Source organism: Anas platyrhynchos, chromosome 2, assembly GCF_047663525.1.
Source record: "Anas platyrhynchos isolate ZD024472 breed Pekin duck chromosome 2, IASCAAS_PekinDuck_T2T, whole genome shotgun sequence".
Lineage (NCBI taxonomy): Eukaryota > Metazoa > Chordata > Aves > Anseriformes > Anatidae > Anas > Anas platyrhynchos.
In genome coordinates this window covers 156,661,915-156,689,270 of record NC_092588.1, presented here as the reverse complement: position 1 = coordinate 156,689,270, position 27,356 = coordinate 156,661,915, and the positions used below count along the sequence as shown (strand labels likewise).

The window sequence follows — 27,356 nt, the reverse complement described above, 5'->3', positions numbered from 1 at the left end:
TGTCCATGTAGTTGGTCTAACAGAAATTATATTTGCAAGCACCAGCCCATGCTTAATTTTGCATCAGGCTGGCTGCTTACGTGCAAATACCAACCGATGCATGCAGTGACTGTGCAGGCAAATGGGGTGTGTAGGTATAGGCATGTTTCTGAGTGCACAATTAACCCCACATGCATGAGAAAATAAAGCTAATACATTATCATAGAGCCTTTATAATAATTCACAAATTTGCTCTTCAAAATACTGTTAATATAGATTTTAATTCTTTGTATGCTTCCTAGAAGCAGACTTGCGAAACATGTTGTTAACTCCGATGACAGTCACTACAGCTTTGCCAGCTGTAATATTCTCTTGTGCTTGCTTTGCATGGCAGAAAGGCTGCATCATGAGCTGCCAGTTGGTTCACATCTCCCCAGCTCTGGAGATGATCATACTGCCTTTGAGATCTGGAGGAACGGTGCCTGTTGTGAGACAGAAGGACACCAACATTTTTTCTTTATTTGCAGTAACAGAAGTCGGGCTTCTGGAGGAAGCTTAAATAACTTCTAGCAGTCCTAGGAGTTCATCATTATTTTAAACCATCTCACTGGTTAAAATGTTTTTAAATATAGTTTTATGTTACAGCCTGGTTGAAAATAACAGCTAAGCCTTCAAGCACACTTCATCACATCCCCATGCTTTCCATCAGCTTTTCAGGAGTGGGAGTCATCCGGTGCTCCAAGGCTTGTTGATGTTCAGCTGTGCATAGCAGCCCACTAATACCCTTTGGTTTCCTTCCTTGCTAGCCAAGAACAGCATTGTCCAGGGCCTGGAGAATGTGGAAGCAGTGGAAGGAGGAGAAGCCCTGTTTGAATGCTACCTTTCCAAGCCCGAGTGCTGCGATTACAACTGGCTGATTGACGATGAGCCTGCCAAAACTACGGAAAACACTGAGATGGTTTACTTTGAAAATGGGCGCAGGCATCTGCTGCTGCTCAAGAACCTGACTCTCCAGGACAGCTGCAGGGTGACTTTCATGTGCAGCGACGCCGTGACCTCAGCCTTCCTGACGGTGAAAGGTAACCAAAGCAAGTGTTGCATGGGGAGGCTTAAACTTCTAGTTGGACAGGGCAAATTAACCACGAACATATTGTGAAGGGCACAGAGGAAAGGCATAAGCTGCTTTCTTTTTATCTGACTTTTCTTCCCACGCAATAGATGGATGATATTTTTTAAATGTCTTTTTTTTTTCCTTGTTCTGTATGCCATGACATAGGTATAAGCAGCATCAGCTGGCAGCTAACAGCAAATGACTGTCTTGCTGTCTTACAACTGTCATTTTTCTGCTGAGTTGAGCTGTGTTTGTATTTAAATCAGAGCTTTAGAGATGAGTTACATCAGCAACAATATTATCAGCAACAATACAGTATCCTAGTACTTTATGCTATTAAACTGATCAGAATCCCTTTCTAACTACAAGAACAGCCATCCTTAGCATGGTTTCTTCTTGCCACATGTCCTGTCATTGGTGAGATGCTCTGGAAAGGTACAAAATGTCATGCAAAGTGCCAGATGTAGTCCTACCAGGCTGTGGTTGCTCAATCCATTCATTCAAGCTGGTTGTGAGGAACCACCTGATTTCTTTACAACTCTTAACAAAGCCAATTGTCTCTGCACTGCTGGCTTATGCGTTCTCCACTTGCATCGAGACATCGGGAGCATGAATCACCTTGGGTAACTGTAGGCAAATCTGTGAATTCAATAAATTCATTTGTCCTAGATTCCTGCTGTACTTTGTAGGGAATTGAGGTATGTTCACAGCATAATTCAAATGGTGAGTCATGCCTTGCAAATACGGATGTCATAGAGATATAGAATCCTACGGGCAAGGAATGCACTTCTCCACATTTTCATGGCAGCATTCACAAATCGTTCAGTAAGGAGAACAGACAAAAGCAGCCATTTCAGATTTGTGAATTCAGATAGTGAAAAGCCCTGCAAGTTCCCTTAAGTAACTCCATTGTATTTTTCTGCTACTTGGAAAAGAAAGACATTGCTTAGTTGATTTTTGCTCCTGAAAGTTTTGGAAAGTTTCAGACCCCAGTGATATAATCTGTTCTAGTGAAATAACCTCCCTTTTAATGATCTCCTTGGTCTCTGGGACCTGACTGTCCAGGAATTCAACACAAATATTCACAGCATCTCTTACCTGGTTTTGTTACTATAACTAAGGGTTTAATTTTCATCCATAGGATGGCGCCTGAAGATCTTGCAGCCTCTCACTGATGTGGAAGTCTCTCCAGGGGAGAAAGCTACATTTAGCTGTGTTCTAAGTGAAGCTGTGCCAATTAATGAAGTTACCTGGTATATTAATGACATGGAAATCCAATCAGATGAGGACTGGGAGGTACAAGCAGATGGAAACAAATACAAACTTATTCTGAGAAAAGCTCAACCGCATCATTCAGGAGAGGTGACCTTTGCTTCCAGGGAAATAATTGCATCTGCCAAGTTATCTGTTATAGGTAAGTTCATATGTTGTGTCTGTTGTTCTAGCCCTGTGGCACTTGAAAACTCAGACTTTGGCATTGAGCTACAACCTCAAATTTTCTAATCTTTGTACTGATTTTTTTCTCTTTGCCTTCCATGTCCCAAGGTAGTGTTCTTTGTCTGAGGAAATGCTTCAGGGCAACTTGTTCCTTGACCAGAAATAATTCAGCCCATCAGAATAAAATTAGACCAGGCTAGTGATGATAGAGATATTCACCAGCTTTCTTTAACTGCAGTCCTTTGTAAAGTGTAACACAATTACATGGAAATGAATTTATTCAGAGTTCAACATCACCTTCAGCAAACCCGTGGGCACAGGAAGGAGCTGCACTGGAGTGCATGTGGAAAAATTATCAAGGGCAGCAGAGAACCCTATGAAGTCTGCTAATCTACTCAAGGGCAAGGCAACCAGTATTCCAGGTTATTGAGTTGCATATTATGATCTTTGTGTGGTTGAAATCCATGAAACTTGCACCTCATACTTCAGAGATACGTGAGTGAGAAGCTCTTGGAGTACTTTGTAAGTGGAGAAGACAATAGTTGCCAAATTCCCTTGAGGAGTATTTTAAACAAATGGTTTGACAATATCCATGCCAGCACCCAAAGGCCTGGCTCCTTCCCACAGTAGGATAGGTCAGTCATTCAGCAATGGTCATGCCAGCACAGCCCCAGGGGTGGTTATGAGATAACTGCAATGTGTTTGAGCTGTACACTGTACTTGAGACATTCAAGAGACACTGACTGACCACCCCTTCTTTGAATTACTTCAGGTAATCTGCTCTGTCTCTCTAATGACTGCTGAGACTTGAGAGATGCCTGATATCTTCCATTGAAAGCAGTTTTACGTTATTTTGGGCATTTACACTTCAGGAATTGTAAAATACTATCCTCATGAACTCCTGATGGCAGGTTTTGTAGATGAAATTTGGCTGAAAATATAGAAAAGAACTCTATATTATGTGGGAAGAAAAAACTGTGATGTTCAAAATTAAAGAATTGGCTGTTTTACTTTTAATTTATTGGTTTAGTACACGGTGGCAGGTCATTTACTTGGTAAATGCCATGAACTTGAAAACTAGAATTATTTCCAACTTCTAAGCCAAAGAGTAAATTAGATAAGGAACATTTTCCATTGTACTGAGTATGATTGTCAGTAGGCAGCCTGGTAGGATGCCACAGGATTCCCATTATGTACTTATTTGTTACTGCCTGATACTACGACACAAACAGCAATTACACAGAAATTAGGTGATTTGCTATTGAAGTTGCTTGAATTACTCTGTAGTCCAATGGTAACCTGGTGGTCATCAAGGACAGACCTGAATAAAGAAAATCGAGGCCCAAATGTACTTGAAGCATTCAGCCAAGTTCCTAAATAACACACATAGCATAGGGTCATCTTTATTTTGAATTGGGTGGGACAAAGTAGCAGGAAAAGTATCACGATAATATGTGACATTAAGTGTCTGAGAGGGCAGCTGGAAAATAAATTTGTTGTTAGCAGTGTAGATAGTGCAGGAGAAGCCAGTGCACAGGTGTGTCTCAGTCATGGGCATGCACCCCTCAGCTTTACCATGAGACAAACGGTGAATTTCTTGTGCTTCCTTTTCATTGCCTGTAGAAAATTCTCAGATTGTTTTAGTATAAAGCAACATTGTTCTTATCATGCATCACTGGACCTCTGTTGTGCCTCCAGCCCACCCTGATCCCCCCGAAGAACCAGAAGTTTTAAGTAAGAACAGTCACTCTGTAACTCTGTCTTGGTACAAGCCGCTGAGCGACGGTGGTTGCGACATCCTAGGCTACAAAGTGGAGAGGAAAATCCCAGGTATTGGCTGGCAGTCATGCAGCAAGGGCATTATTCCAAACACGGAGTTTATCGTGGACGATCTCACCCCAGGTGAACCCTACAGATTCCGCGTCTCGGCTCTAAACAAAGTTGGGGCCAGCGAGCCGGTGCACTTCCCTCAAATGGTGCAGCTAGGTGAGAAAGGAGAGGTGCCCCCACGGAGGACTGCAAGCTGTTGTAGGCCTGTTTCGCATGGCATGTCTGCTTCTCCCATCCCAGGTATCTCCTGGAAGAGTTCACTCTGCAACACCTTTCGGTGCTTTGCTGCCAACACAATATAGGAGAAAGAGCTTGGAAAAAAAATTGTTCTGGGCTGCCACAAAGCAAAACCTGCTGTGTTCTTAGTACTCGACCCTTATTTCTCCAACCTGCATCAAGCTGTCTTGCGGCCTGCACTGCATCCATGTGTTGTCCGGTGACCATGAGTTTCTTTTCTGGTGGAGTTCAGATGGAATGCATCAGGAGGGGCATGCTGGAATGTGTTTGTGGCAACCGAGACCCTGCTACTGAAGCTGTGATGGGCAATGTTGTCTTCTTCACCCATCTTCCTCTCTCTTTACATTATTTGCATATCTTTTGTAATAACCCCCATGAAGGAGTGCTGGAGAACAGTTTCTTTGCTGTCTTTTGGTGTAACTTTGGAAGTGCCACTTTTGGAAGGCAGAGCCACTGCCTCAATCTTTCCTTTCTTGCAACTCTTACTGTGATAGCTGAGTGCTCAGCAAATTCCTCAAAGTGAGAATAATGGTAATAAAAAAAAAAAAATCCTCTTTTGCTCTTAAGCTCGGATACTCAATGATGGTTTTGCAACAAAACTTCCAGTGCGTCAGCTGGACCCTGATAACTCTGCATACGCTCACTTTGTCTACAAGTCCAAGGTATTTTGGGCGGTGGTTCCCTCACTCTGTTGAAATAAGCAGAAGGGTGGATCACACTCAGATGTGTGCTGCTTGCAGGATCTTAGCCGTATGCTGAGTCGTCGGGTCCAAGTCAACATCTGCACGTTTGATGCATTTTTCTTGACTTCATTTTGAGCTTCAGTGACGTACAAACAGCATGTCATTGGCAAGCCAAAGTAAAGAAGACAGTTTTGTGTTTTGTTTTGTGTTAGATATTCTTTATGCTTTTTGAGATTTTTTAAACTCTTTCTAAACTAGCATAATTTTTTTTTTCTCTTCCAGCACTCGGATGAATGCATCTTTTCATTATTTATTTTCTTTTTTATTCTTCTTGTTTCTTTGTTTTTTCACTTCTAAACATTAAGATCTTCTACGATCTGTAGGACTGCTTGAATACTGGTTGTGATGGGTAAATGAAGATCAGAAAATAAACACAGGAATGGAAAAAATGCAATGACTTTTGCATGTATATATTTAAGTGGAGCTAGTTTAACCCCTAGGAGAGCTTGTACTGTTTTGGAAGTGTAAACTTTGGATGCTGCCAGTGATTTTTTCCTTTTCTTTTGCTTGTCTACAGCAATTAAATGAAGGATGGACATTTCAAAGAGTGAAATCTGGAGTGCCTTAAAGTCAGATTGTGGTATGTTCTCTGTGTTAATTCACCTTTTTTTTTTTTTTTTTTAATTGCAGAACCTACAGTTACAGTTACCCATCCTTTGGTGGGAGGATCAGTCTCAGAAGGGGACGTGGCTCGCCTGGAGTGCATATTATCAAGTGAAATCAAAGAGAGTGTGACATGGCTGAAAGGAAAAGAACAAATACATGCTGGAGGGAGATATGAAATCATTTCCGATGGAAAAAAGCAAATACTCATTATTCATGCATTTAAACCTGAAGATCAGGATACATATACCTGCATGGTTTCTCCAGAAGTCAAATCTGTTGCCAGCTTGTGTCTTGAAGGTACGGTGTGTGCATTCAGGTGCTGTTAAATCAGTTCTGTTTAGGGACATCTAGGGACATCTCCATGGGTTGGACTGGAATTTGTTTTCAAGCTATGTATAATATCTACAAAGAATTGTTATTTTCCTTTTTGGTGTAGATCAGTAAATTCTTGAATTTCTAATAGTTTTGATCTGCTCACAAAAGATTTTTCTGATGTTTAAGGTGGGATACAGTTGCCTCTACCTGGGTTTCTGGTGCTTTCTGAGATACCTTAGGGTATCCTGCCTGGCCTTCAGCTACCATCTCAAAAAGCAAGGGCTCATTCATAGGTTCTGCATAATATCTGCCAGCCCCTGTCCTGGCCATCCCAAATGGCACTAGGTCATAGCACATAGTAAGCTGAATTGCAACCTTAACCTTCAATCGACCACACATAGGCATCTAGTCCAATTGAGGTGCTTTAGGATACTGTCCCTGGTCTCTGTCTCCTTTGGAGGGACCAAGATTACTCATAGGTGTTGTGTTGTATCTGCAAGCCACGTGAGGATGTCCCAAACAGCCTGGAGCACCTCCAGTGTCATTGGGCACCATGCTGTGGCAAGTCAGTGTGTCCCCGAGGGTGAGTCACAGCTTTCAGACTTAGACAAATCTAACCCAAGGTATCCACCGGCGGGTGCCTCCATGTGAGGGGAGTCTCAGCTCCCATTACAGCCACTGGAGATCTGTTCAAGACAGGTCATGGAGTCTTGTCTAGCTTTAAAACAGGGTGAGCATGAATATCTTTCCAGGCTCCACTGACAGTAGATATTGATCAACTGCAACATTTTAAAAGCTCATAAATTTATTCTAAAATATATACTCTAAAAGCTCGTAATTTTTTTTTTATTCAAATGTGTGAGGAAGAAAAAAAGTTATTGTCTGGTCCTGTCTTAAGCACGTGCATAGAATCGCAGGATAGATGATGTTGAAAAGGACATCTGGTGTGCAGTACAACCTGCCCAAAGCAAGGTCACCCTGAACACGTTGCCCAAGATCATGTCCAGTTGTATTAAATTTATATTTTTTTCTCAACAAAATGCTTAGTTAAGTGCCACTGGTCCTCTTACGTCCAGACTTTAGAATATTGTTTCCATGTGCTTTTCAGAGCGTACTTTGTCTTTTAACATCTTATCAATTTAATTCTCCTCAGTGCCTACAGTGACAATGCTAAAAGAGATCGCCAGGGAAGCACCCCCTGCAAGCCAACAGGAAGAGCTGGTGGATGGCCATGTCCAGCCCAGGCTGCCCCCTGAGGCTGCACAGGAAGGAGACCTCCACCTCCTGTGGGAAGCTCTGGCCAAGAAACGCCGGATGAGCCGGGAGCCCACCTTGGATTCCATCAGTGAGGTGCCTGAAGAGGACGAGAAGCTCCAGAAGCTGAAGAAGGAGGAAGCAGAGATGTCTCACTATTACTCAGAGGAGTACTCCACGTGTGATGAGCTGGCCAGGACAGGAGAAGCAGATTTGTCCTTCACAAGCTCAGATGATGAGTCCAGAGCTGGGACTCCTTCACTAGTGAACTACCTCAAGAAAGCTGAAAAGAGAAGTGTCAGTGTTACTACCAAGGTTCAGTCCGTCTCCACAGGCAAATTATGGAAACAGTGGGAGAAATCCAGTGTGGAGACTGTTGTGGCTGCCCCGGCTGCTAAGCCAGCTGAACCAGAAATAGCAGATTTAGATGATCCTTCCATGAACAAGGCTGCTGTGAAGATCCAGGCTGCTTTCAAAGGCTACAAAGTCAGGAAAGAGATCAAGCAACAAGAATGTCCAGTGTTTACTGAGACCTTCAGAGACTTCTGTGGAGAGCCTGGAAGTACTCTCCACCTTGAGTGTGTGGCCCACAGCAAAACTGACATGAAAGTCCGTTGGCTGAAAGATGGGGAAGAACTTTCGGATGGTCGCTACTATCACATAGATAATTACAGTGATGGGACCTGCTCTTTGATCATCACTGGCCTGGACAGGAAAGATGCAGGTAAATATACCTGTGAGGCATCTAATAAATTTGGGAAGGTTTCACATAGTGCCAAGGTGGTGATTGGCACTCAGGAACCTCAAGTGCTTCGTAAGGAGAAGCAAATTAAACAAAGCACTGATAGTGAGACAGAGAGCTCCTCTGGCAGCGAGCTGGATGATGCTTTCCGTAAAGCAGGAAGGAGACTTCATAGACTTTTCAGGGCCAAGATCTCAACGGAGATATCTGATGTGGAGGAAGAGCTCTTTGTCAGTGCGGATGAAGGGGACATAGATGTGGTTGACCATCAGACATATCGTGAGGATGACCAATACATTTACATCAAGTTTGAAATCTTGTCTGAGGCAAAAACTGCCGCCACTCGTTTCAGAGAGATGTTCGGTGCTCTGGGAATTCCTGTGGAGATTGACATTTTAGAACAGGGCCCTAAGAAAATTGAATTGCGTATTGGGAAAGCAACACCACCCACCCCTGGGAAGTTTGCACCACCAGTAATGAGACCACCACCACCTTTGCTGACTTCTGATACAGGTAGGTAAAGCACACTTTTTTTATTCTTTGAAAAAGGCAGCTGGAACATGTCAGAACGTTCTCACTCGTGAATTAATTTCTAAAATTTTTGTTTTTAATTTTGTGTAGATGTTTTCCTGGAAACTTTGCACTTTTGGAAAAGAAGATGAAGTTTTTGTTCTTTCTTGTATGTGGAGGGGAGGGCAGATCAGTGATGAAGGCAAGGGACTGCAAAGTATTCACTTGTTTACAAAGCTGCTTTTCACAGTAGGAATGTCCCCTACTGTAATCAGATGGCCATAAGTGCTGTATGTTTATTGTTCTTACATCAACGAAACAGTTTCCAGAACAGTCCTGAGGAAGAAAAGACATTTTGAAAAGAGAACGAACTAAGACAATGTTCCAGTTTGCAGCTGTGGTATTACAATGCATATGTTGGAATATCTTCACAGTGTTTTTCAGGGAGTTTCTTCTTGAGTATTGTCAAGGATAAAAGAAACTACTACGCAATTTAAAACCCTAAACCAGAAGTCTTCAGGCTCTGGGCAGCAGTGCTCCTAAAATACATATTTTAACACAACCTCTTTTTTCTTCCTTCTTTCCAAACTACCCTGGCTTTAGCTCCCATGTTCTTGACTGAGCTCCAAAACCAAGAGGTACAAGATGGATATCCTGTCAGCTTCGACTGTATTGTTGTTGGCAAACCCCTCCCCACAGTTCGCTGGTTCAAGGATGGGAAAGCTATTGAAGAAAATGATCATTACATGATCAACGAGGACCAGGAGGGGTGCCATCAGCTGATCATCACAGCTGTGGTCCCTACTGACATGGGCGTTTACCGTTGCCTTGCTGAAAACAACATGGGAGTTGCTTCAACCAAGGCTGAGCTTCGAGTGGACTGTAAGTCTCAAAAACACTAGAAAAAACAGAGGGAAGGGGTCATGTTCAGAGGTGGATATATATATATATATATATATATATATATCCAGATATATATATATATATCCATATATATATATATATATATATATATATATATCCAGAGGTGGTATATATCCAGAGGTGGTATATATATATATATATATATATATATATATATATATATCCAGAGGTGGATATATATATATATATATATATATATATATATATATATATATATATATATTTTTTTTTTTTTTTCAAAAAAAAAACACTGTTTACATATTAAAAATATGTACACATTGCCCACAAAATATTTCACACTCAAACCTCTTTGGTTCAGTTGGGTTTTGCCAATACCAAGGTGAGGCTCTGAGCAAATCTTTTCTGATAAATGAGATATTTTCCATAATGCAGGGGCAAGGGGGAGCCTGCTGCAGTAGCAGCAGTGAAATGAAACTGTCAGTCACTCACATTAATAGGAAAAGTATGTTTATAGTAAAATAAAGTTTCAGAGTATATAAAACATTTCCTTTTCCATTTAACAGTGACCAGCACTGACTATGAGACAGCAGCAGATGCAACAGAGACATCTTCTTACTATAGTGCCAAAGAATACATTTCAAGGTAAAATATCAAACTCTAGCTTTCTGACTTTTGGAATGATAAGATTGCCACATGTATTTATACGAAGTCTGTTTTTGCTATGTCTGGCATGGCCAGTTTAATGTCGTAAAGGAACACCGACCAGCTGAATTTTCAGATGTAACAATAACTACATACATAACTACAACAGCTGGACATTTATCATGTGGAAACTTACGCTGGCTGCCTCGAGGCTAGCCTGGATATTTCTTCACAATATCTTCCCATTACTTTAAATGCCATATGGTGCTGAATCTGTTGTCATAATGACAAAATACACTGACTGAATTAATCTAAAATAGGCAATTCTGATTTCTATCTCTTCACTGGCTTGCTGACTTTCTTTTTTCTAATTCTAATCACTTCTTAGTCGAGAACAGGAAGAATCTACCACTGAAGAGGAGCAATTGCCCCAGATCCTTGATGAACTTCATGATATTCATGTGGCACCTGGAGCACCACTGGCTAAATTCCACCTGAAGGTGAAAGGTGAGGGGAGCCCACAACACTGTCTTTTGTTCCAGGTTTGTTGTCAGGGTGAACTGCTGGCCAAGGTTTTCTGATGTGCTCTGCAGTTGTTTCCCCAGTCTGTGCATTTTGCTCCATGTTTACACAAAACAGACAGAAGAATGTCTGTGTGTTCTGACGAGTCAATGCTGATGCATTGACTTTTGCAGAAGACTCAAGCAAGTTAAGTGTCTCATTCTGTTCCTATATCTACAGGGATAATTACAGGCATACGCTTCTGAAAACTGAGTCCTTCTGTCTCTGAGCACATTAGTTATAGAGGAACAATAAGGAAGAAAAAAAAAGACAGTGAGAGTGTCCTTTTTTCTCTTTAATAAATGAAACAATACTAGATTTGCCTTACTCTGTCAGGGAGTCACTACTACAAGTTAAAAAAAAATGCAGAAACATCCTTCTGATGTTGCCTGTCTATGGTAGGGAGAGGTAGAGATTCTATTGGTTTTGTTTGTTTGTTTGTTTGTTTTCTGATTGTTGCCTGTAAAAATGATGAAAACTCTATTGGCTTCAGTTTTTGGAGCCAATACTGAAACTGTGATATAAGCCAGAGTGATTTAGATCCACATTTTACTTCACTAGGGACTTTTTGCTTTATGTACATTGCAAGTCAGGCATGAGCATTACCTTTCCAACCTGGAAAGCATTTCGATATGCAACAAATACGTGGAGTGCCAGAAACTGAAGAGACACAAAAGAACTTTTATAAATCAATAGAATTTCATGATTTTGCTGTCAGTTCTAGTTGGGTAAACTTTCAAACCAACATCCCAGGGCACGGTTGAGGATTCTTTGGCTGTCCAGAAGGATCTACCTCGTTGGAGATGTTCCCAAATCAATGTTGCTAATGCATTCTCTTGTCTGTGTCTGTAACTGCTCCTCACAGGGTACCCAGAGCCCCGTCTCTATTGGTTCAAGAATGGGCAGCCATTAAAGGCCTCGGATCGTATCCTGAAGATCGATAAAAGGGAATTGCATTCACTGGAAATTCTCAATGTCACTAAGTCAGATGCTGGCCAATACTCAATATTTCTCATCAATTCTGCTGGTTCTGCATATTCATCAGCCAGGCTGGTAGTCAAAGGTAATACTGACATATTTTTGGCACCTGATTTTCTGGAAAAAATGGAAACCTTTACAAATGGAAATCTTTCCATTTGTATAGTTCTTTTTCTTGAGAAAGCCTACCCAGGGAAGTCAAGGGAGATGAGGAAGGCTGTAGTAAAAACATGACGTGCTTTAATCTTAGTTCTTCAGTAAATTTACTGTGAGTCCCAAAGATGAGACATATCACTTCTCTAGGATCTGATTGTTGTCCCATAAACATACAATTTACTCCTGCCCTCGTTAACTTTAATGGTTAATTTCACTGAAACTGAGGGCCTCTTATAAGTCATATGTCAGGCTGTTGTAGAAAGACACTGTCATAAATTAAAATTTTGAGAGTTGTGGAAACTGGTGTTTTCAGAGATGACCAGATGCATTTGTATTTATTAACATAATTGTTCTGAAATTACTGATTAGGTCATCTTGGTAGGGAGGCATTGTATTTTATGATGTAAACATGATATTTGCAAGTATGTGTTGTAATAGTACTTGAAAACCTAAACAGGATACATTCCTGTGCTATAGAACCATTCTTGTCATTATTAATAAATGTACTTCAGAATAATGTTTTAAGAGAACTAAGATTTCTGTAATATGTCCTGCAATGGGTGATCCTCTGGAATCCCTTTTTTTTTCATCAACTCATGGACAGAAAGGTATTTGTAGTTGTCATTTATTTTCTTCTCCTTGTGTTACAGATCCTGATGAGAAAGAAGAACCAGAAACAGGTGAGAGAAGCCACAGCAGGTGATGACAGAGCCTGCAGGAATTTTTCAGTAGTCTAAACTCACACTGAGGTTGTCACCATGTTTCATCAATAATGTCGTTTTCAGATTCCCATGAGCAGCTGATACCACCAAGGTTCCTAGAAAGATTTACTAATAAAAAGGTGAAGAAAGGTGCCAGCATCACGTTATCTGTTAAAGTCGAAGGTAAGTGAATAGTTACCTAGTCTTGCTGCATAACACTTAAATTGCATAACTTCATAATGCATTTTGGATGCTCTCTGACCCAAGTCATTGCAGCCTCATCTCCTGTATTTAATCTGAAGTTTGGGACTTTACTCCCAACTCTAAGAGATTTTGTGCACTTTGCAGGAAAGCATGTTACTCATCTTCACCTCCATTTTTCTGTATGTAAAAATAGGGATAAAAATAAGTATTAGTCTTATGAAGATGTGTTGATTAACAGCCTTGGCTTTTGAAAAGGTTTTAATGTCTTTATGAGTGTGCAATAGAAAGGTTTATGTTCCTTTATTATGTATTATGACTCCTATTTTTGGAGAAAAATCAGGAAACATCAAAAGCAGCATTTGTTCACAGCATGGCTTGTGATTGCGTGGAAGTGACACCATTAGAAAAACAAGTTCACTGCATTGGTTTTTCTTTTAGGACATCCACCACCAACTATTACTTGGCTGAAAGAAGAGTCTCAGGAAGACATCCTGTGGATCAAACCAGATACTCCTGGATATAAACTCGCCAGCTCAAATATGCATCACAGTCTAATCCTGTTGGATGTTAAAAAGAAGTACAGTGGCGCTTATACATGCATTGCTACCAACAAAGCTGGCCAGTCCATCTGCACTGCCACCCTAGAAGTTGCAGATGGTAATTTTTTCTTATAATAATGACATGTTCTCCATATTACCTTCCATACAGGTCCTAGGAGTATGAGTCATAAGGAAAATAATCAAGTCATGACCAAAATAAATATGTTTTCACAAGATTAGCTATGACTTTGCTTGCCTTGCAGAGGATGATGCTCTTAAATTTTATAATACTGTTTTTGATTTCTGACTCTAGCTTCAATTTTAAAGCAGCATCCTTTCTGTATAAGCAGAAGACAAGTATGAGAAAGAACTACATTAACCACACACACACAAAGCAAACAAACAAACAACAAAAAAAAAAAAAAAAAGCAATGTAAAATAGCTGGAAAAAGTCATCATAAAATATTTTAAGATGAATATTTCAGTCTGCTAGGATATTTTGCATTGCAGAATTGCATTTAGGAATCCAAGGCAGACAGAATTATTTGATTCCACTATTGCTGAGCTTTCCTTAACTTCTTTCATGTTCCCCATAGTAAGAGGATGGGGAAGTAAATACAGTCTGAGAGTAGGGGCAGCACCAGGAAGGACTTGGAAGCATTTTTATTTTATCCTTCCTTTCATCCCACTTTTTTACTGTACTAAGAGCTACAACAGAATAGCTTGAGCACTGTAGAGAAATGGGACAATCCTACATTTTTGTGTACAGGGAGAGGAACAAAATGTTTGCATCACATAAGTGGGAGTATGTATCTCAGCTCAGGAGCTACTAAGAAAGCAGATTCACCATGTCAGTATTCCCAGTAGTCCGTGTCTAGAAAATGTGCCTAAAATAAATATGTAAAAAGACCATCCTATGTCTTTCGTCCTCTGATGATAAATCCTAATCTTGCAGTGAAAGAAGCTGAAGTTCTGACCCAAGAGCGCGTGATGGTATCAGAAGCCATAATGACCACACTGGGGTAAGTGGCTGGCCACTCATGCTGAAGTGGAACAATGTTGGTGTCATCCTGCAGAAGTTCCCAAGTCACTTTTAGGCAGTGTTGTACTTTGGACATGTTGTATACGTCTCACCACCAGATTTCACTGTGAAATTACTGGCTGTGTGTGACAGAGGGCTCACTGGTCTGGTTGCTGCGAGGAAGCTGGAAAGGATTTTGGTAAAACAGTGAGAAGTGAGTGGCTTAGTACCTACAAAAAAGAGCCTATTTCCATTGAGAGTCCTGAACATAGATTTTGAATACCAATATCCGTAATACTGACAATTGCCTCTTTATAACTCATCTTTCCCATCACTAAAATGGGACTATCCCTTATAGTTCTTGATATAGGATATGCAGACCATTCATTCATGAACACTAGCAAAACAGTTTGAGGCCCCATGAGTGAAGAGTCCAATAAATGCTGTAATATCAGTGTCAGACATTTCTCCTCAATTATCAAGGAAGATAGGGACAAGGGCCAAAAAATATTTGGTTAGGACCATATAAAAATCTTGTTACTTTTTCATCCTCTAAGAATGCCAAAAAAATACAGGGTAATGCGCTTGCCAACAATTAAATACATTGATGCTTCACAAAAAAAAAAAAAAAAAAAAGAAAAAAAAAGAAAAAAAAAAAGTATTAGATCAAAAAGGTCTGCTCACAAACTTCTCACTTAGAAATGCCCCTAAGATAACCTCTTGATTTGCAATACTTGGCCTGTGTATTAGGGAGGTACATTCAGAAAACTGATATCCATTTGAACATGCTTTAGCTTCTAGAATATACCTAGCCTAAAAGCATTGATCAGTCTTCCTCCAGAGGGTGAATTTCCCATCCTAGGAGTCAGTTTGCTGTCTGGAAGTGTCTATCTCCATTGATGACAAAAGGGACATAATCAAAAAGCAGAGGACATGAGTCCTGGTTGGACTAAGTGACACTGGTCTGTAACTTCCAAAAGTTTATAGGTGGTATTCCTCTATAAATGTTCTGTTTGCCATATGATAATCTTTATAATAGTTGATAACTTTCAGCTGAAACATAATTTCATGAAAGCATCAAGCTTGCCTGTTAGCGTTCAGGTTTTACGGCTGATTTTAGAGATTACCTGCATGGGGATTTTGGTGTGAAGCAAGCTGCACTATAAATTCGGTTGGTTCACTGCAGCATCTCCCAGGGGCTTTGTTAGGTATACTTAGAAGATACATGGTTTATCACTGTCTGAAAATGGAGTGAGCTCTCTCCTGCTTTCTGTATACTAACAGAGAATTAGGGCAGATCGATTTGTGCAATGAAAATTTATATCCTTGATCACTTAGTGGTAATTTCTTCACATAACCATGCTGAGGTGCTTCTCTGAAAGATTACAATGAATAAATAAATAAATACCAATACTGTTTCTGTAGAGGCCTGGTAGAGCATTGATTTTCAATGTCAGAAAACTCGCCCCAATTGCCACAATTTGACAGAAGAAGTGTTGTCTGACTCCCAGAAGCACAGGAATAGCAGAGATGGTGCATTCAGGACATTAGTGTCTTGACAGAGCTGTAGTTTTGGAAAACACCACAAGCATATCTTCACCAGATGCAAGCAAATGGTGCTGGTTCTTCACTCCTGTGCAGCCATTTTCAGTCAGTATTGACAATGCAGTCTCCTGCCCCTTTCCCACGAATGAGCTTGGTGCTAATAAAAGCTGTCATTGTAGCATGATTCTCTTTGAAGTCAAAATTCCTCCAGTAAGAGCTGTCAGCTTGTCCCCGTGGCACCTGAGAGACAGAGGTTACTCTGCAACCCATTTCCCAAGCACCCAGGTCTTATCAAGCTACAGATTTCAAATAAGTCAGGAATAAGAATTCTCAGGTGGGATTTGGCTCAAGCCAAGTGTTTGTGCTTGTATGAGCCTGGTGCTCCAAATCTTGATGTAGCCAAAAGGAATTCAGGCAGTACAGACTGTAGGATATGAAGTGATGCAACTGAGCCAGTGCTGGTGTCTGCTTTTAGGGTGAGCCCTCTGACACTGATCTACTTCAGTGACCCTCCAGTTGTGTTAGATAGCAGTGGAGGTGTTCTGGATAAACAGCACTGCCCAACGCCAAGCAGAGTCCTAATCAAGCTGTTCTCAGCCTTCATGCACAAGTTGTGAGGAGTTGTTTCTCTGTTAGATTTTCTTACTACACTTTTCATTTTAACTTCTAACTATGCTTTACTCTCTTTTTTTCAGAGCTGTTCAACCCTCTGAAGGTAAGGGAAGTTATTTTCTCTCTGTTTCTTCTGCACTTTACACCTACAGCTGAGATTGTCTATGTTTTTCATGATCACCACCTACTTTTGTCCTTCTGTTCTCTTGTAACTGTCCAAAATATTGGAACTTTTTGGGACTGGTCTCTGTTCAGGGTTATTTTATTTTTTTTGTGAAGGAAATGCAAGCAAACAATTATAAAAGCAACAGAAGTTAAGAAACTTAGACCTTCCTTCCACAGAAGCTTTTGTTACTTAAAAATGACTTTCCAATGCCATATTCAATGCTTAATAGATTTTTTGTTGTTTCCAGGAGATCTTGAAGCTGGCAGGGAAGGTGTACCCAAAACCCCTATTTCATTAGCTGACGTTGGAACAGAAGAGTTCTTCCAGAAACTCACCTCTCGTATCTCAGAAATGGTATCTGCAAAAATAAGTCAGGGTAAGCAATCACAATTTAATTAGTTTAGAAAAATATGAAGTCTTTGTTATCATTTGGTCTTTAAATATCAGTGACATTTGTGAAGCAGGTTCTGAGACAGTGTGCATAAGCATATGAACATTAGTAAATGTTTAGTACACAGAATTTTAGTAAGAGCCCATCCAAACTAACATCTTAGTCTAAAATTTGAAGAATAAATAAGCTACTACAATACACTGAGATGGCTAGTGTCCATTTTAGGCATACGTTGTTTATTTAAATTAATAGGATTAAATGTGAGCTTTGGAGTGTAGAACAAATTGTAAAAATGGAAGAAGTTCATTTTGAACATCTTAGGTGCTTTGATTTATACAGATATGCATCACTGCTGAGTAAGAGAGGAATCCTGCTTTGAAGACTTCCTACGTCTTAAAGTTTTAGCTCAAAATGGGTTTTAAAATCTAGTCAAGGCTGAAAACTTTGTGCATAGCTGTGCAGTAAATCAAGGACTTGATGAATTATGTGAAAAATATCTGGTTTTGTGCATTGTGTATTGATTATCTTGCCATCTATTTATTTCCATGTAGTAAATTTTTATCTTGAAGCAAAGCTAGAGACATACCTCTCCTGCAGATATTCTTGTGATGCAGTAACAATACATGCAGTAGGCACATAGCCTCATGCATTAAAACATCTCAGTTTTTTACTCAGTCCTATATATCAGCAGGATATCACACTAAATATTGCAAGTGCTCTTCCCTGGTAATGTTTGGTTTTTAGGACACTGAAAGTTGTTACAGATTTGGTTCATGTTCAAATAGGAGATCTTAATTTCTTACTTGTGCGTTGCTCTGCTTTTTAGCTACACTACGAGTGCCAGGTGCAGAAAGCGATGAGGAGTCAAAAACTCCCTCTGCATCTCCTCGGCATGGACGATCCAGACCTTCATCCATTGCTCAGGAATCCTCATCTGAATCTGAAGATGGGGATTCCAGAGGAGAGGTATGATACCTTTATGGGGAAGTTTCATGCAAGGAGAAAACCTTACACTAGAATGATCAGTCTCCTGTATTTTAAGGATCTCCAACCCCTTTGGGGATGTACCTCACTTCAGTAAGTGCATTTAGTAATAAAATATATTGGACCTGTGATGCAGAGAAGAGAATCAAATTCTCATGGCTCACCATGGGATCTTGAACAAATTGTTCAAGTCAACATGGTCAAAACTTAACCATTTATTTATTTAATACCTTTTGTTTTCACCACTCAGTTACAGAAAGTCAGAGCTTGATTTTCTGTGGACTTGGTTACAGTTGATAAGAATGGTAAAAACAGAATTTAGTGTAAATTAGGATGGTTTTGAACATTCATTTCAAAAAGTTTCTGAAAAGAAAAAAGAAAAAAAAAAAAACCTTTGGCAATGTTGGCCAGTTTTGACATTTTCAGGACCATTCTTTTTCCTTGGGAGCAAAATTCATTGTTTAATCATGTAAATCCCAAATTTTAAAAATTTTAAAATTTTTAAAATCCTATGATTTACATGGATAGTTTTGAAAATATGACTTAAGCCTCCTTGAAACTGTGTCCAACTTGCAAAAAGCAAACAGTGATTCTTTCTGCCATAAAGAGGTTAGGAAATAAAACGTTAAATATAGATAAATACTTGTGTTCTGCTGGTGTTACTGTATTCACTTTTCAGAGCTCGAAATAACTGTCATTTCATCCACACAGATCTTTGATGTCTACATGGTCACAGCTGACTATGTGCCAGCTGCACCTGACAAGGAGACCATCACTTTGAAGGAAGGCCAATATGTGGAAGTCCTTGATTCAGCTCATCCTCTGAAGTGGCTGGTCAGGACTAAACCCACAAAATCCAGCCCATCTCGACAGGGTTGGGTATCTCCAGCTTATCTGGACAAGAAATTAAAGGTGACTCATCATACTGTGTTTATTTTTATGTAAAATTACGTGGGTTTGTTGCCATCTATAGTCATTGCTTTTGCATGAAATAATTAGTGAGGAGGTCAATGAAGAGGTCTGCAAAATGATTGGGCTTTTTGCAAGTTACGATTAGGCATTATTTCTCTGTCTGTGCAGGTGTGCCTGGGTTTGAAAGAGCTAATCATCTCTCAGCAAGAAAGGAATTTCACACTGCAGCTTTAGAATTTATTGAAAGTGACTGTGAACACATGAGGGACATTTCTCAGTATGTGCTGATAAAAGGACTGTTAACTTAAGAGAATATATATTTTTTATTCTTCTGTTTTAGTTATCACCAGAGTGGGGATCAACAGAAATTCCTGAGTTTCCTGGAGAATTTGTTTCTGAGGATGAATATAAAAGGAAACTAAGGTAAGGTCTTCCCATTTTTTTTTTTTTTACAACTTTGAGTCTTGCTGTTTTTGAACATGAATGTTGGCATTGAGGTACCTTCTGCCAGAGTTGCCTTTTTTGTTCCTCTGAGATCTGACACCTACCCTTTCCAAGACTTACAGTGTTTGAAGTCTGATTGATTTTTGCCATTTTCAGCCAAGGAGAAATCCAGGCAATCTAAACCACTTTGGGTGACTTGAAAGGAGGACAGGAGGATTTTAGTGATGGAATACTGGTGTTTATTTCACACACACACATACAAAAAAAATAAAATTAAATTAAAATTTGCTTTCTTGGTAACATAATATGGCAATGAAGTTGCTGCTGTCTGCTTTACATAAATCCTTTCATCACTCATGTTTTGTTTCATCTGCCCTAATAGTGGATATCTGTAAGGTAGAGGTAGCTGTCACACCATGAGTGAGGTTGTCCAAGTTCCCTTTATGGTCAGAGAGGACCTAGACAACACACTCCAGGGAGTCTATTACTCCAATTAAGTATCTCTTCATTAGAGCATAGAAGTCTTTTAACTTGTTGAGGATAATTGTGATGATTGCTCTTTCTTTTTGCCTGTTTGTCTTCCCTTCAGTGTTCTTATTCAAGAACTATTGATCTCAGAAGAGGATTACATTCAGGATCTACAGTTCCTCCAGACTCATCACCTTAAGTACACTGAGGTCTGTCCCAATGTCCCAGGAGCTGTTGCCAGTCAGAAATCCACCATCTTCAGAAATATTGATGACATTGCTCGCTTCCATTCCAGGTAGGCATTCTCATGAGCCATCATTTGAGATCAATGAGTGGCTCCCATGGTGTCACAGATAGAGTAGCTATGGTTACTGTGAAGGATGTGGAGCATAGGCAGTGCCAAGGTGCAAGGGAACTAATAAACCTTTTGGGGTGAGAGATGATGGCATAACTTAAGTCAGAGCACAGGCCTGGGACTCCATGATACCCCTCAATGCTTCAAGACTCCATGCATCCAGCTTACTTTTAAGATAACTTAATTGTGTTAACCTGAGATTGTGCCTAATCTAAAGATCTGGCTGCTGGGGCTGAGTTCTAGCCTCAATCCACCACCTTCTCCTCAGGTGTCTTTTGTTGTTTGCTTCCACAGTGTCTTCCTCCGAGGCCTGCAGAAATGTGACACCGATGATGACGTGGCCATGTGCTTTATTAAACATGAGGCAGAATTTGATAAGTACATCCAGTACCTGGTGGGGCGGGTACAGGCTGAGTCAGTTGTTGTAAGCAAAGCTGTCCAGGATTTCTACAAGGTAAACAGTAACCAAAGTACCTGCTGAATGTGCATCCTATAACACACTGCATCATGTGGTTATTAAGTACAACTGTGATCCTGAAAAGAATTATTAAATATTTTGGAATTAAATCATTGCTACATATGATACTTTGCATTCACTGCCTAGCTCTCCCCAGTAGACACAATGGATATGTGAACATATTTACATATCAGAGTGGTAGAGGTATCCAGTTTTGGCTTAGCAAGTTAGGCCTACGAAAGGGCGTGATATGAGCATTTTTAAGGGAGTAATCCTTTCTATTGCTGTATATAACAATATTTTCTCTTTTTCTTCTATGTACTTTTTTCAGAGATACACAGATGAAATTTTATCTAATGAAGATCCCTCACATCCACTTATCCCACCACTGCAACACTATCTGGAAAAACCCATAAACAGGATCCAGCAGTATCAGACTATTATCAAGGTGAAGAGATTTTGTTATATGCTTATTTCTTATAGGCTTATATTCTGATTTGTGCAACCCGTGGGGGAACAAAATCTTTTTATTTCATGTTTCTTGGCTTCCTCCTGATGCAACTACTGTCAAAAACTGACTGAATAAGTTAAGGCAGTAAACATTACTGGTGATGGTGCTCCCTGAATAGATGTAAATCCAGATGGAGGTTCAATCTCCAACACCATAAATTTCAGCAAGCTTTATCTGAATTAAATTTAAGTAGATGCATATATACATATATATGTATATATGTGGATAAATGTATGTATATAACAGTTTCTTATAAAGATAAGCAATTTCCAATTTTCAAGACATTGAATTACCAGTTTACCTCACTGTGTTTTGTATTGACATTATAGTACGATGAAATTTCTATTTCTGAAAAGCTTTTCCCCACTTCCCTATTCTACTATCCTGAAATATTTCATCTTTTAAGTTTTCATCTGTCCTGCTATCCTAGGTTCTAGCCAAGACCTCAGGACAAAGCTTCAAAACAGCATTTTTCTGTAGGATTTTTCATGGGAAGTAACACAACAGTATCCAGAAGGAAACTTGTCTGGCCAAAAAAATATTTATTTTAGGCTTACAGAAGTGAGTAAGCAGTGTGGATAGTTTGAAGAAGGGTCAAATTAACTTTCTAATTTTGAACACCTGCCAGCACGTAGACATCAAGATTTTAAGGATGTCTTGGAACAGACAGTAAGCATGGGTGCTTCCCATGCCTTCAGTGCTAAAAGAGAGCCACATGAACAAACGCAAGAGCAAAAAGATAATTGCCCTTTTATACTTTTTCCATCCTTTCATATTTATATCTAATAGCTACTCTTAATTTAGCATTGTCCCATGAATTTCTTGCCTTATGGTATTATCAGGATAAGCACAAGAGAAACACAATGGATACATTTACAATTGCTTTGGTCTGTTGTTTTGTTTATTATTTATTGTTTATTGTTTTGTTTTTGATCACTGAAGCATGTCCGGTATTTGCTGCAACTTCATCTTTGTTTAATTACAATTGATAAAAGGAAAAGCCAGGCTGGTTAGTCAGTGAGGCTGCAGAATGGGTTGGAAAGCAGAGACTTTGGTAACTAAGCAGTGCACTGTGAAAGAATAGGATAAATGTTGTTCAGATGAAAGAGCTGGAACAGATACTTGGGAAACTTATTTTTCAAAGGAAATTCACTTTTTTTTATTCTGACCACACAGTAACATTTGCATCATTTTTCTACAGGAATTAATCCGAAACAAAGCAAGAAATAGCCAAAATTGTACTTTGCTGGAGCAGGCTTATGCCATTGTGTCAGCACTCACCCGAAGAGCAGAAAACAACCTTCATGTCTCACTCATTGAGAATTACCCAGGGACTTTGGAAAGCCTTGGTGAACCTATCCGACAGGTAACTGGAATTTTTCAGTCTGTGTTACGCTGGGCAAGTTACTTACTCTGACTTGTTGTATCCCCTCTCTTGCGTGGGAATCAGTCTTCTACTAAGCAGGGTTGTAAGGCAAAATTACAGCAATTGTGAGAACATCTGGTGGAATTCAGCTGTCCACATTTAGTCATTCAATAAAAACAGTCCAGTGAATCACAGCCTAAGTGTGCTCGCTTCTCCCTAATGCTAGGGGGAACCACTAACTGAGCTGCTAGTGAAGATACATAAAATGAGTAGCTTTCTCTGGTGAAGGAAATCAAAAAAGCATATAAAGCACCCTTATAACACACAGGATATAATTCTCTATCAGCATTAGTACTGGTGAAGTGAATATAACAACACATAGTGGTGGTTTTACCCTGCTGGGCAGCTGAATACCACCCTAGCTGCTCTCTCACTTGCCTTTCTCAAAGGAAAAGGGGGAGAAAATACAATGGAAAGGGCTCAAGGGTTGAGATAAGGACCCTGCTCCACACGGGGTCCCTCCCACGGGATGCCATCCTTCCCGAACTGAGCCTGCAGGGGCTGCCCACAGGCAGCAGCTCTTCAAGAACTGCTCGCACATGGCTCTATCCCATGAGGTCCATCCCCCAGGAGCAAACTGCTCCAGCACAGGTCCCCCTGCTCCTGCGTGGGCTCCTCTCCACAGGCTGCAGCTCCGGCCCGGGGCCTGCTCCTGCAGGGGCTCTCCATGGGCCGCAGCCTCCTCCAGGCCACATCCACCTGCTCCACCGGGGGCTCCTCCACGGGCTGCAGCGTGGAGATCTGCTCCATGTGGGACCCATGGGCTGTAAGGGGACAGCCTGCTCCACCAGGGGTCTCTCCACAGGCTGCAGAGGAACTTCTGGCTTGGCTCTGGCCAGTGGCGGGTCCCTTTTGGATGCAGCTGGAGCTGTCTCTGGTCTGAGATGGGGCAGTTTCTGGGCTGTGCTCATAGAGGCCACCCCTGCAGCCCCCCTGCTACCAAGCCCTTGCCACGTAAACCCAACACATACATAACATCACTTAAAGGACAATGTAATGACAACCACTGTGTGCACACCTGTTGCTGTTGTCAGTCTGTTGTCATCACCATCAGCATGATGCTGTCATCACCACCAGCATTAGAAACAATCTGTTATGCTGTAATAAAATAACAGTGCATAAGATGAAGATATAACAATAAGCATTTGTTACCTCATTGCTGGAAAATTATGGTGAGATATCACCATAGTAATTATTGCAGAATTACCACTATGTGCTCTTTCTTATTTTTCCTATCAGGGCCACTTCATTGTATGGGAAGGAGCTCCAGGAGCTAGAATGGCATGGAAAGGACACAAAAGACATGTCTTCCTGTTCAAGAATTACATTGTGATCTGCAAACCAAAACGAGACACAAAGACGGACACCTACAGCTACATCTTCAAGAACATCATGAAGGTCTGATCACTACATCCTCACCTACAGCATTTCTCTGTCATTGAGAACTTCACATTTATGTCCAGTTTCAGATCATCTAAAAACAGGATATCTCTTAAATTCTTTTGAGCTCTTCCTTTGCTTCTGAAAGTCTTTGTAGCAGAAGTAAAATGTGTCTGTCCCAAAAGTCTCTCTGTGAACCCTGTTAGAAATATGCCCAAAACCACCAGAAGCATGGGTGGATTTTTACTGTGTGTCAATGAGATTTACACATAAAAGTGTTTACAGTTCTTTGTTATCTCACTGAGTTAACTGCAAAAGTGTGTGACATTGATATTGATTTTAGTTTAGGCATATTTGCTAGCATTTGGTCTTTGCTTTTGACAGTCTGTAGCGATGGAAGTAAATTGGAGAAAATGCATTTTTTTGTCAAATAGCACAATCCCAGTAGTTCTCTTTACTGCTTACATCCTTTTTCTGAAAGCAATTCCTGTTTAGAAATGAAAAGTTCAAAGCATTTGTCCATCTCATCTTCAGACATTCAGGGCTCAGATTAAAACTGCAAGAAGTCACAGAAAGACTGAACTCCAGAAAAAGACAAATAAACAAGAAAACAAAAAGCCCTGTGGATTTCTTGACTAAGTGCAGCCAGGGCCTTCTGAAAGTCTTTATCTCTGTTCTCATGGATATTTACAGACAAAATTTATTTTCCAGGAAGAAAGGGATATTTCATCTAGAGAGTGCCTGCGCTTTAACTTCTTTTCATGTAGTCCCTAACTATTCTGAGGTATTGCTGCCAGCGCTGCACCACTGGATATTATTTTCCTGAAATGTAATAATTACTCCCAGGAAAATGTTTGTTTGGTATCTGAAAGCTGGGTATACAAGGGAAAGGGTTGCAAAGTGGCCCTGACTTCTGTTCAACCAAAGCCACATTGCATGCAGTCTGACAAATCTTTAAAGGCAATGAAAATTAGTTTTGTTTCTCATTTTACTGTTAGAGCATCTAATATGCTTTAATGGGAAGGACATAACTAACATCGATGGAAGAGGGTGCACGCTGGCACAGGAGACATGCTGGTGGTTAATAGTTGCTTTAATTTAAAACCTTTATTGAAAAAAGTTCTGTTTCACAAAGGCTAGGTCCAGATCTGAACTGTGCTAAACTGTGGGATTTCAGTTTTGGGAAATGTTCTGTCTGAAATTCAGCTCTATGTAAAAAGAACAAAGAATTTGTGTTGACTTTCTTGTGTTCCTTCTGTAATGCAGCTGAACAACATCGATGTGAACGACATTGTGGAAGGGGATGACCGTGCGTTTGAGATCTGGCACGAACGGGAAGATTCAGTCCGCAAGTACCTCCTTCAGGCGCGTACAGTGAACATCAAGAACTCCTGGGTGAAGGAGATCTGTGGCATACAGCAGAGAATCAGCCAGCCTGTCTGGAGTGAGTATGGCCCAGGATAACCCAGACCTCCTAGTGCTTGCTTCAGGGTGGTTCCCTGATGCAGGAAGGAGATTTTGTTGCCAGGACAGATAGGGTCACATGCTACCTCTTGAACTGAATTAGGGTTAGAGGTTTCCCACGGGTTAAAACCACATCACATCACTGCTCTAACAACTCACATGACTGCAAGCAGTAAGCTTTAACTGGAATGATTATATTTGTGTTAGGTCCTTTGCCTGAACTGGGGTAGGCACCATTATCAGGATGGGACCATGGTTTATGACTCTCTTCATTTGCCATCAAGAGAACCAAGACTGTATACCATCAAACCATGTATGTGACAGAGGTTCCACAGGACTTGTACAGATGTTGAGACAATAGCTGAGCAAACAAATAACTTTCTAATTACTCTGCAGTGTCTGCAGTGCAACTGTGTAAAACACAGGCTGATGATCTGAGAAGAACTGGCTGTCCCTGGCCATTTCAGCTGCTACCCCTTACGTGAGTTCCCTTTGATGGAGGATCAGAGTCAGATGCTGAGGTGGTTGCTTAGTTCCCTGTCTTCATATTTAGATGTCCTTGTTAATAAACAGAGTTTACTGTCTTCCAGCACAATAGCCCAGAAAATGTGCACCTCTGGAGGACAGACAAACATTACTGAAACTTCTAAAACACAAATTGCCATTGGCACTAGATATGTGTTCTATCTGGCAAGGACTACAGAAGGGTAGCTGACCACTGAATTTGGTGACAAAGGCCGTGTCCCACTGTTTGCAAAATGTCAAACTCGAATGGAAAGAACCTCAAGATTTAAACCTGAGCCCTAATGATATCAGTATAAAGTCACTTGTGACTGCTGGATATCGAACCCTCTACTCTAGACTTCTGGCTTACATTGTTGTACCTGGTCATGTAGATTTGCTTTGGATTTTTGTCTTGTCATTGAAGTCATTTTGTCTTCACTGTCATTTAATATTCTACCAATTTCCAATCCACAAAATTTGTCATAAGGTCTATTAGGTATTTATTGTCCAGCTATAAGCCTGAAATGTTGTACTTTACAGCATAAGGAAATATGTCATCTTAAAATGCCAGAAAATAGTTGTTTTTCATGTATATACATTGAAAGCAAGTCCTGTCTGTTTATTGTTTTGCTTTTAGTCAGGTATTCTAATTAAAAAGACTATCAGAACAATTTTATATAGTTTTCTGTGGTAGGAATAAGTCAAAATAAAAGTCTCCTAACAAAGCACAGATTTGCTCTATGGAGACCAACAGAATATTAGTTTTAATGTCAAGGGTGTATTTTAATTGGGGGAATTGTTTTACCTGTCGCAGCTGCGTGGTGTCTGAATAATGGATGTGCTTATTAAATCGTGGTCTAAAATACCTCCATATCAGCAACAAATTCATATTTCTTTTTGTTCATCTTTATAGCCAACAATGGACATTTGTCAGACTCAGTTTATTCTCAAATAAGCAAGGACAGCGTTTCACCTTGAAAGTCACTAGCTGCTAAAATTTCTTGCTCAGCTTTCCATCTGAACCTCACAGAACTGCAGAAATTATGCCTGTTATCTTACCTTGTAGCAGCCATCCTACAGACATTCTACCCTCCTTGGGACTGACATGCTTTTTCTGATGTTTCAGTACCTCCAGACTTTGAGGAAGAACTGGCAGACTGTACAGCTGAGCTGGGAGAGACAGTCAAGCTGGCTTGCAAAGTTACAGGAGCTCCCAAGCCATCTGTCAGCTGGTACAAAGGTATGAGAAGCAAGTCACAAAATGCATACTGCAGCCTTCTTTTCTG

General features: G+C 40.4%; 1 protein-coding gene across 25 annotated transcripts in view; it reads left to right on the top strand.

The window, feature by feature from the left end:
• OBSCN (obscurin, cytoskeletal calmodulin and titin-interacting RhoGEF) overlaps positions 1-27,356 on the top strand; it is a 185,576-nt gene that overhangs the window by 110,190 nt on the left and 48,030 nt on the right. For 24 of the 25 annotated variants that reach the window (XM_072033901.1, XM_072033896.1, XM_072033887.1 and 21 more), the window contains 25 exons: positions 786-1,058; positions 2,232-2,504; positions 4,226-4,513; positions 5,968-6,240; positions 7,412-8,767; positions 9,368-9,646; positions 10,213-10,291; positions 10,680-10,798; positions 11,718-11,915; positions 12,637-12,666; positions 12,772-12,870; positions 13,330-13,548; positions 14,386-14,452; positions 16,692-16,711; positions 17,022-17,150; positions 17,992-18,131; positions 18,861-19,061; positions 19,402-19,484; positions 20,095-20,268; positions 20,623-20,782; positions 21,117-21,233; positions 22,498-22,662; positions 23,962-24,120; positions 25,369-25,546; positions 27,197-27,310. In XM_072033901.1, coding sequence (XP_071890002.1) covers positions 786-1,058; positions 2,232-2,504; positions 4,226-4,513; positions 5,968-6,240; positions 7,412-8,767; positions 9,368-9,646; positions 10,213-10,291; positions 10,680-10,798; positions 11,718-11,915; positions 12,637-12,666; positions 12,772-12,870; positions 13,330-13,548; positions 14,386-14,452; positions 16,692-16,711; positions 17,022-17,150; positions 17,992-18,131; positions 18,861-19,061; positions 19,402-19,484; positions 20,095-20,268; positions 20,623-20,782; positions 21,117-21,233; positions 22,498-22,662; positions 23,962-24,120; positions 25,369-25,546; positions 27,197-27,310 — 5,193 coding nt within the window. The remainder of the gene's footprint in view (positions 1-785; positions 1,059-2,231; positions 2,505-4,225; positions 4,514-5,967; positions 6,241-7,411; positions 8,768-9,367; positions 9,647-10,212; positions 10,292-10,679; positions 10,799-11,717; positions 11,916-12,636; positions 12,667-12,771; positions 12,871-13,329; positions 13,549-14,385; positions 14,453-16,691; positions 16,712-17,021; positions 17,151-17,991; positions 18,132-18,860; positions 19,062-19,401; positions 19,485-20,094; positions 20,269-20,622; positions 20,783-21,116; positions 21,234-22,497; positions 22,663-23,961; positions 24,121-25,368; positions 25,547-27,196; positions 27,311-27,356) is intronic. The other variant, XM_072033889.1, reaches the window with a different exon arrangement.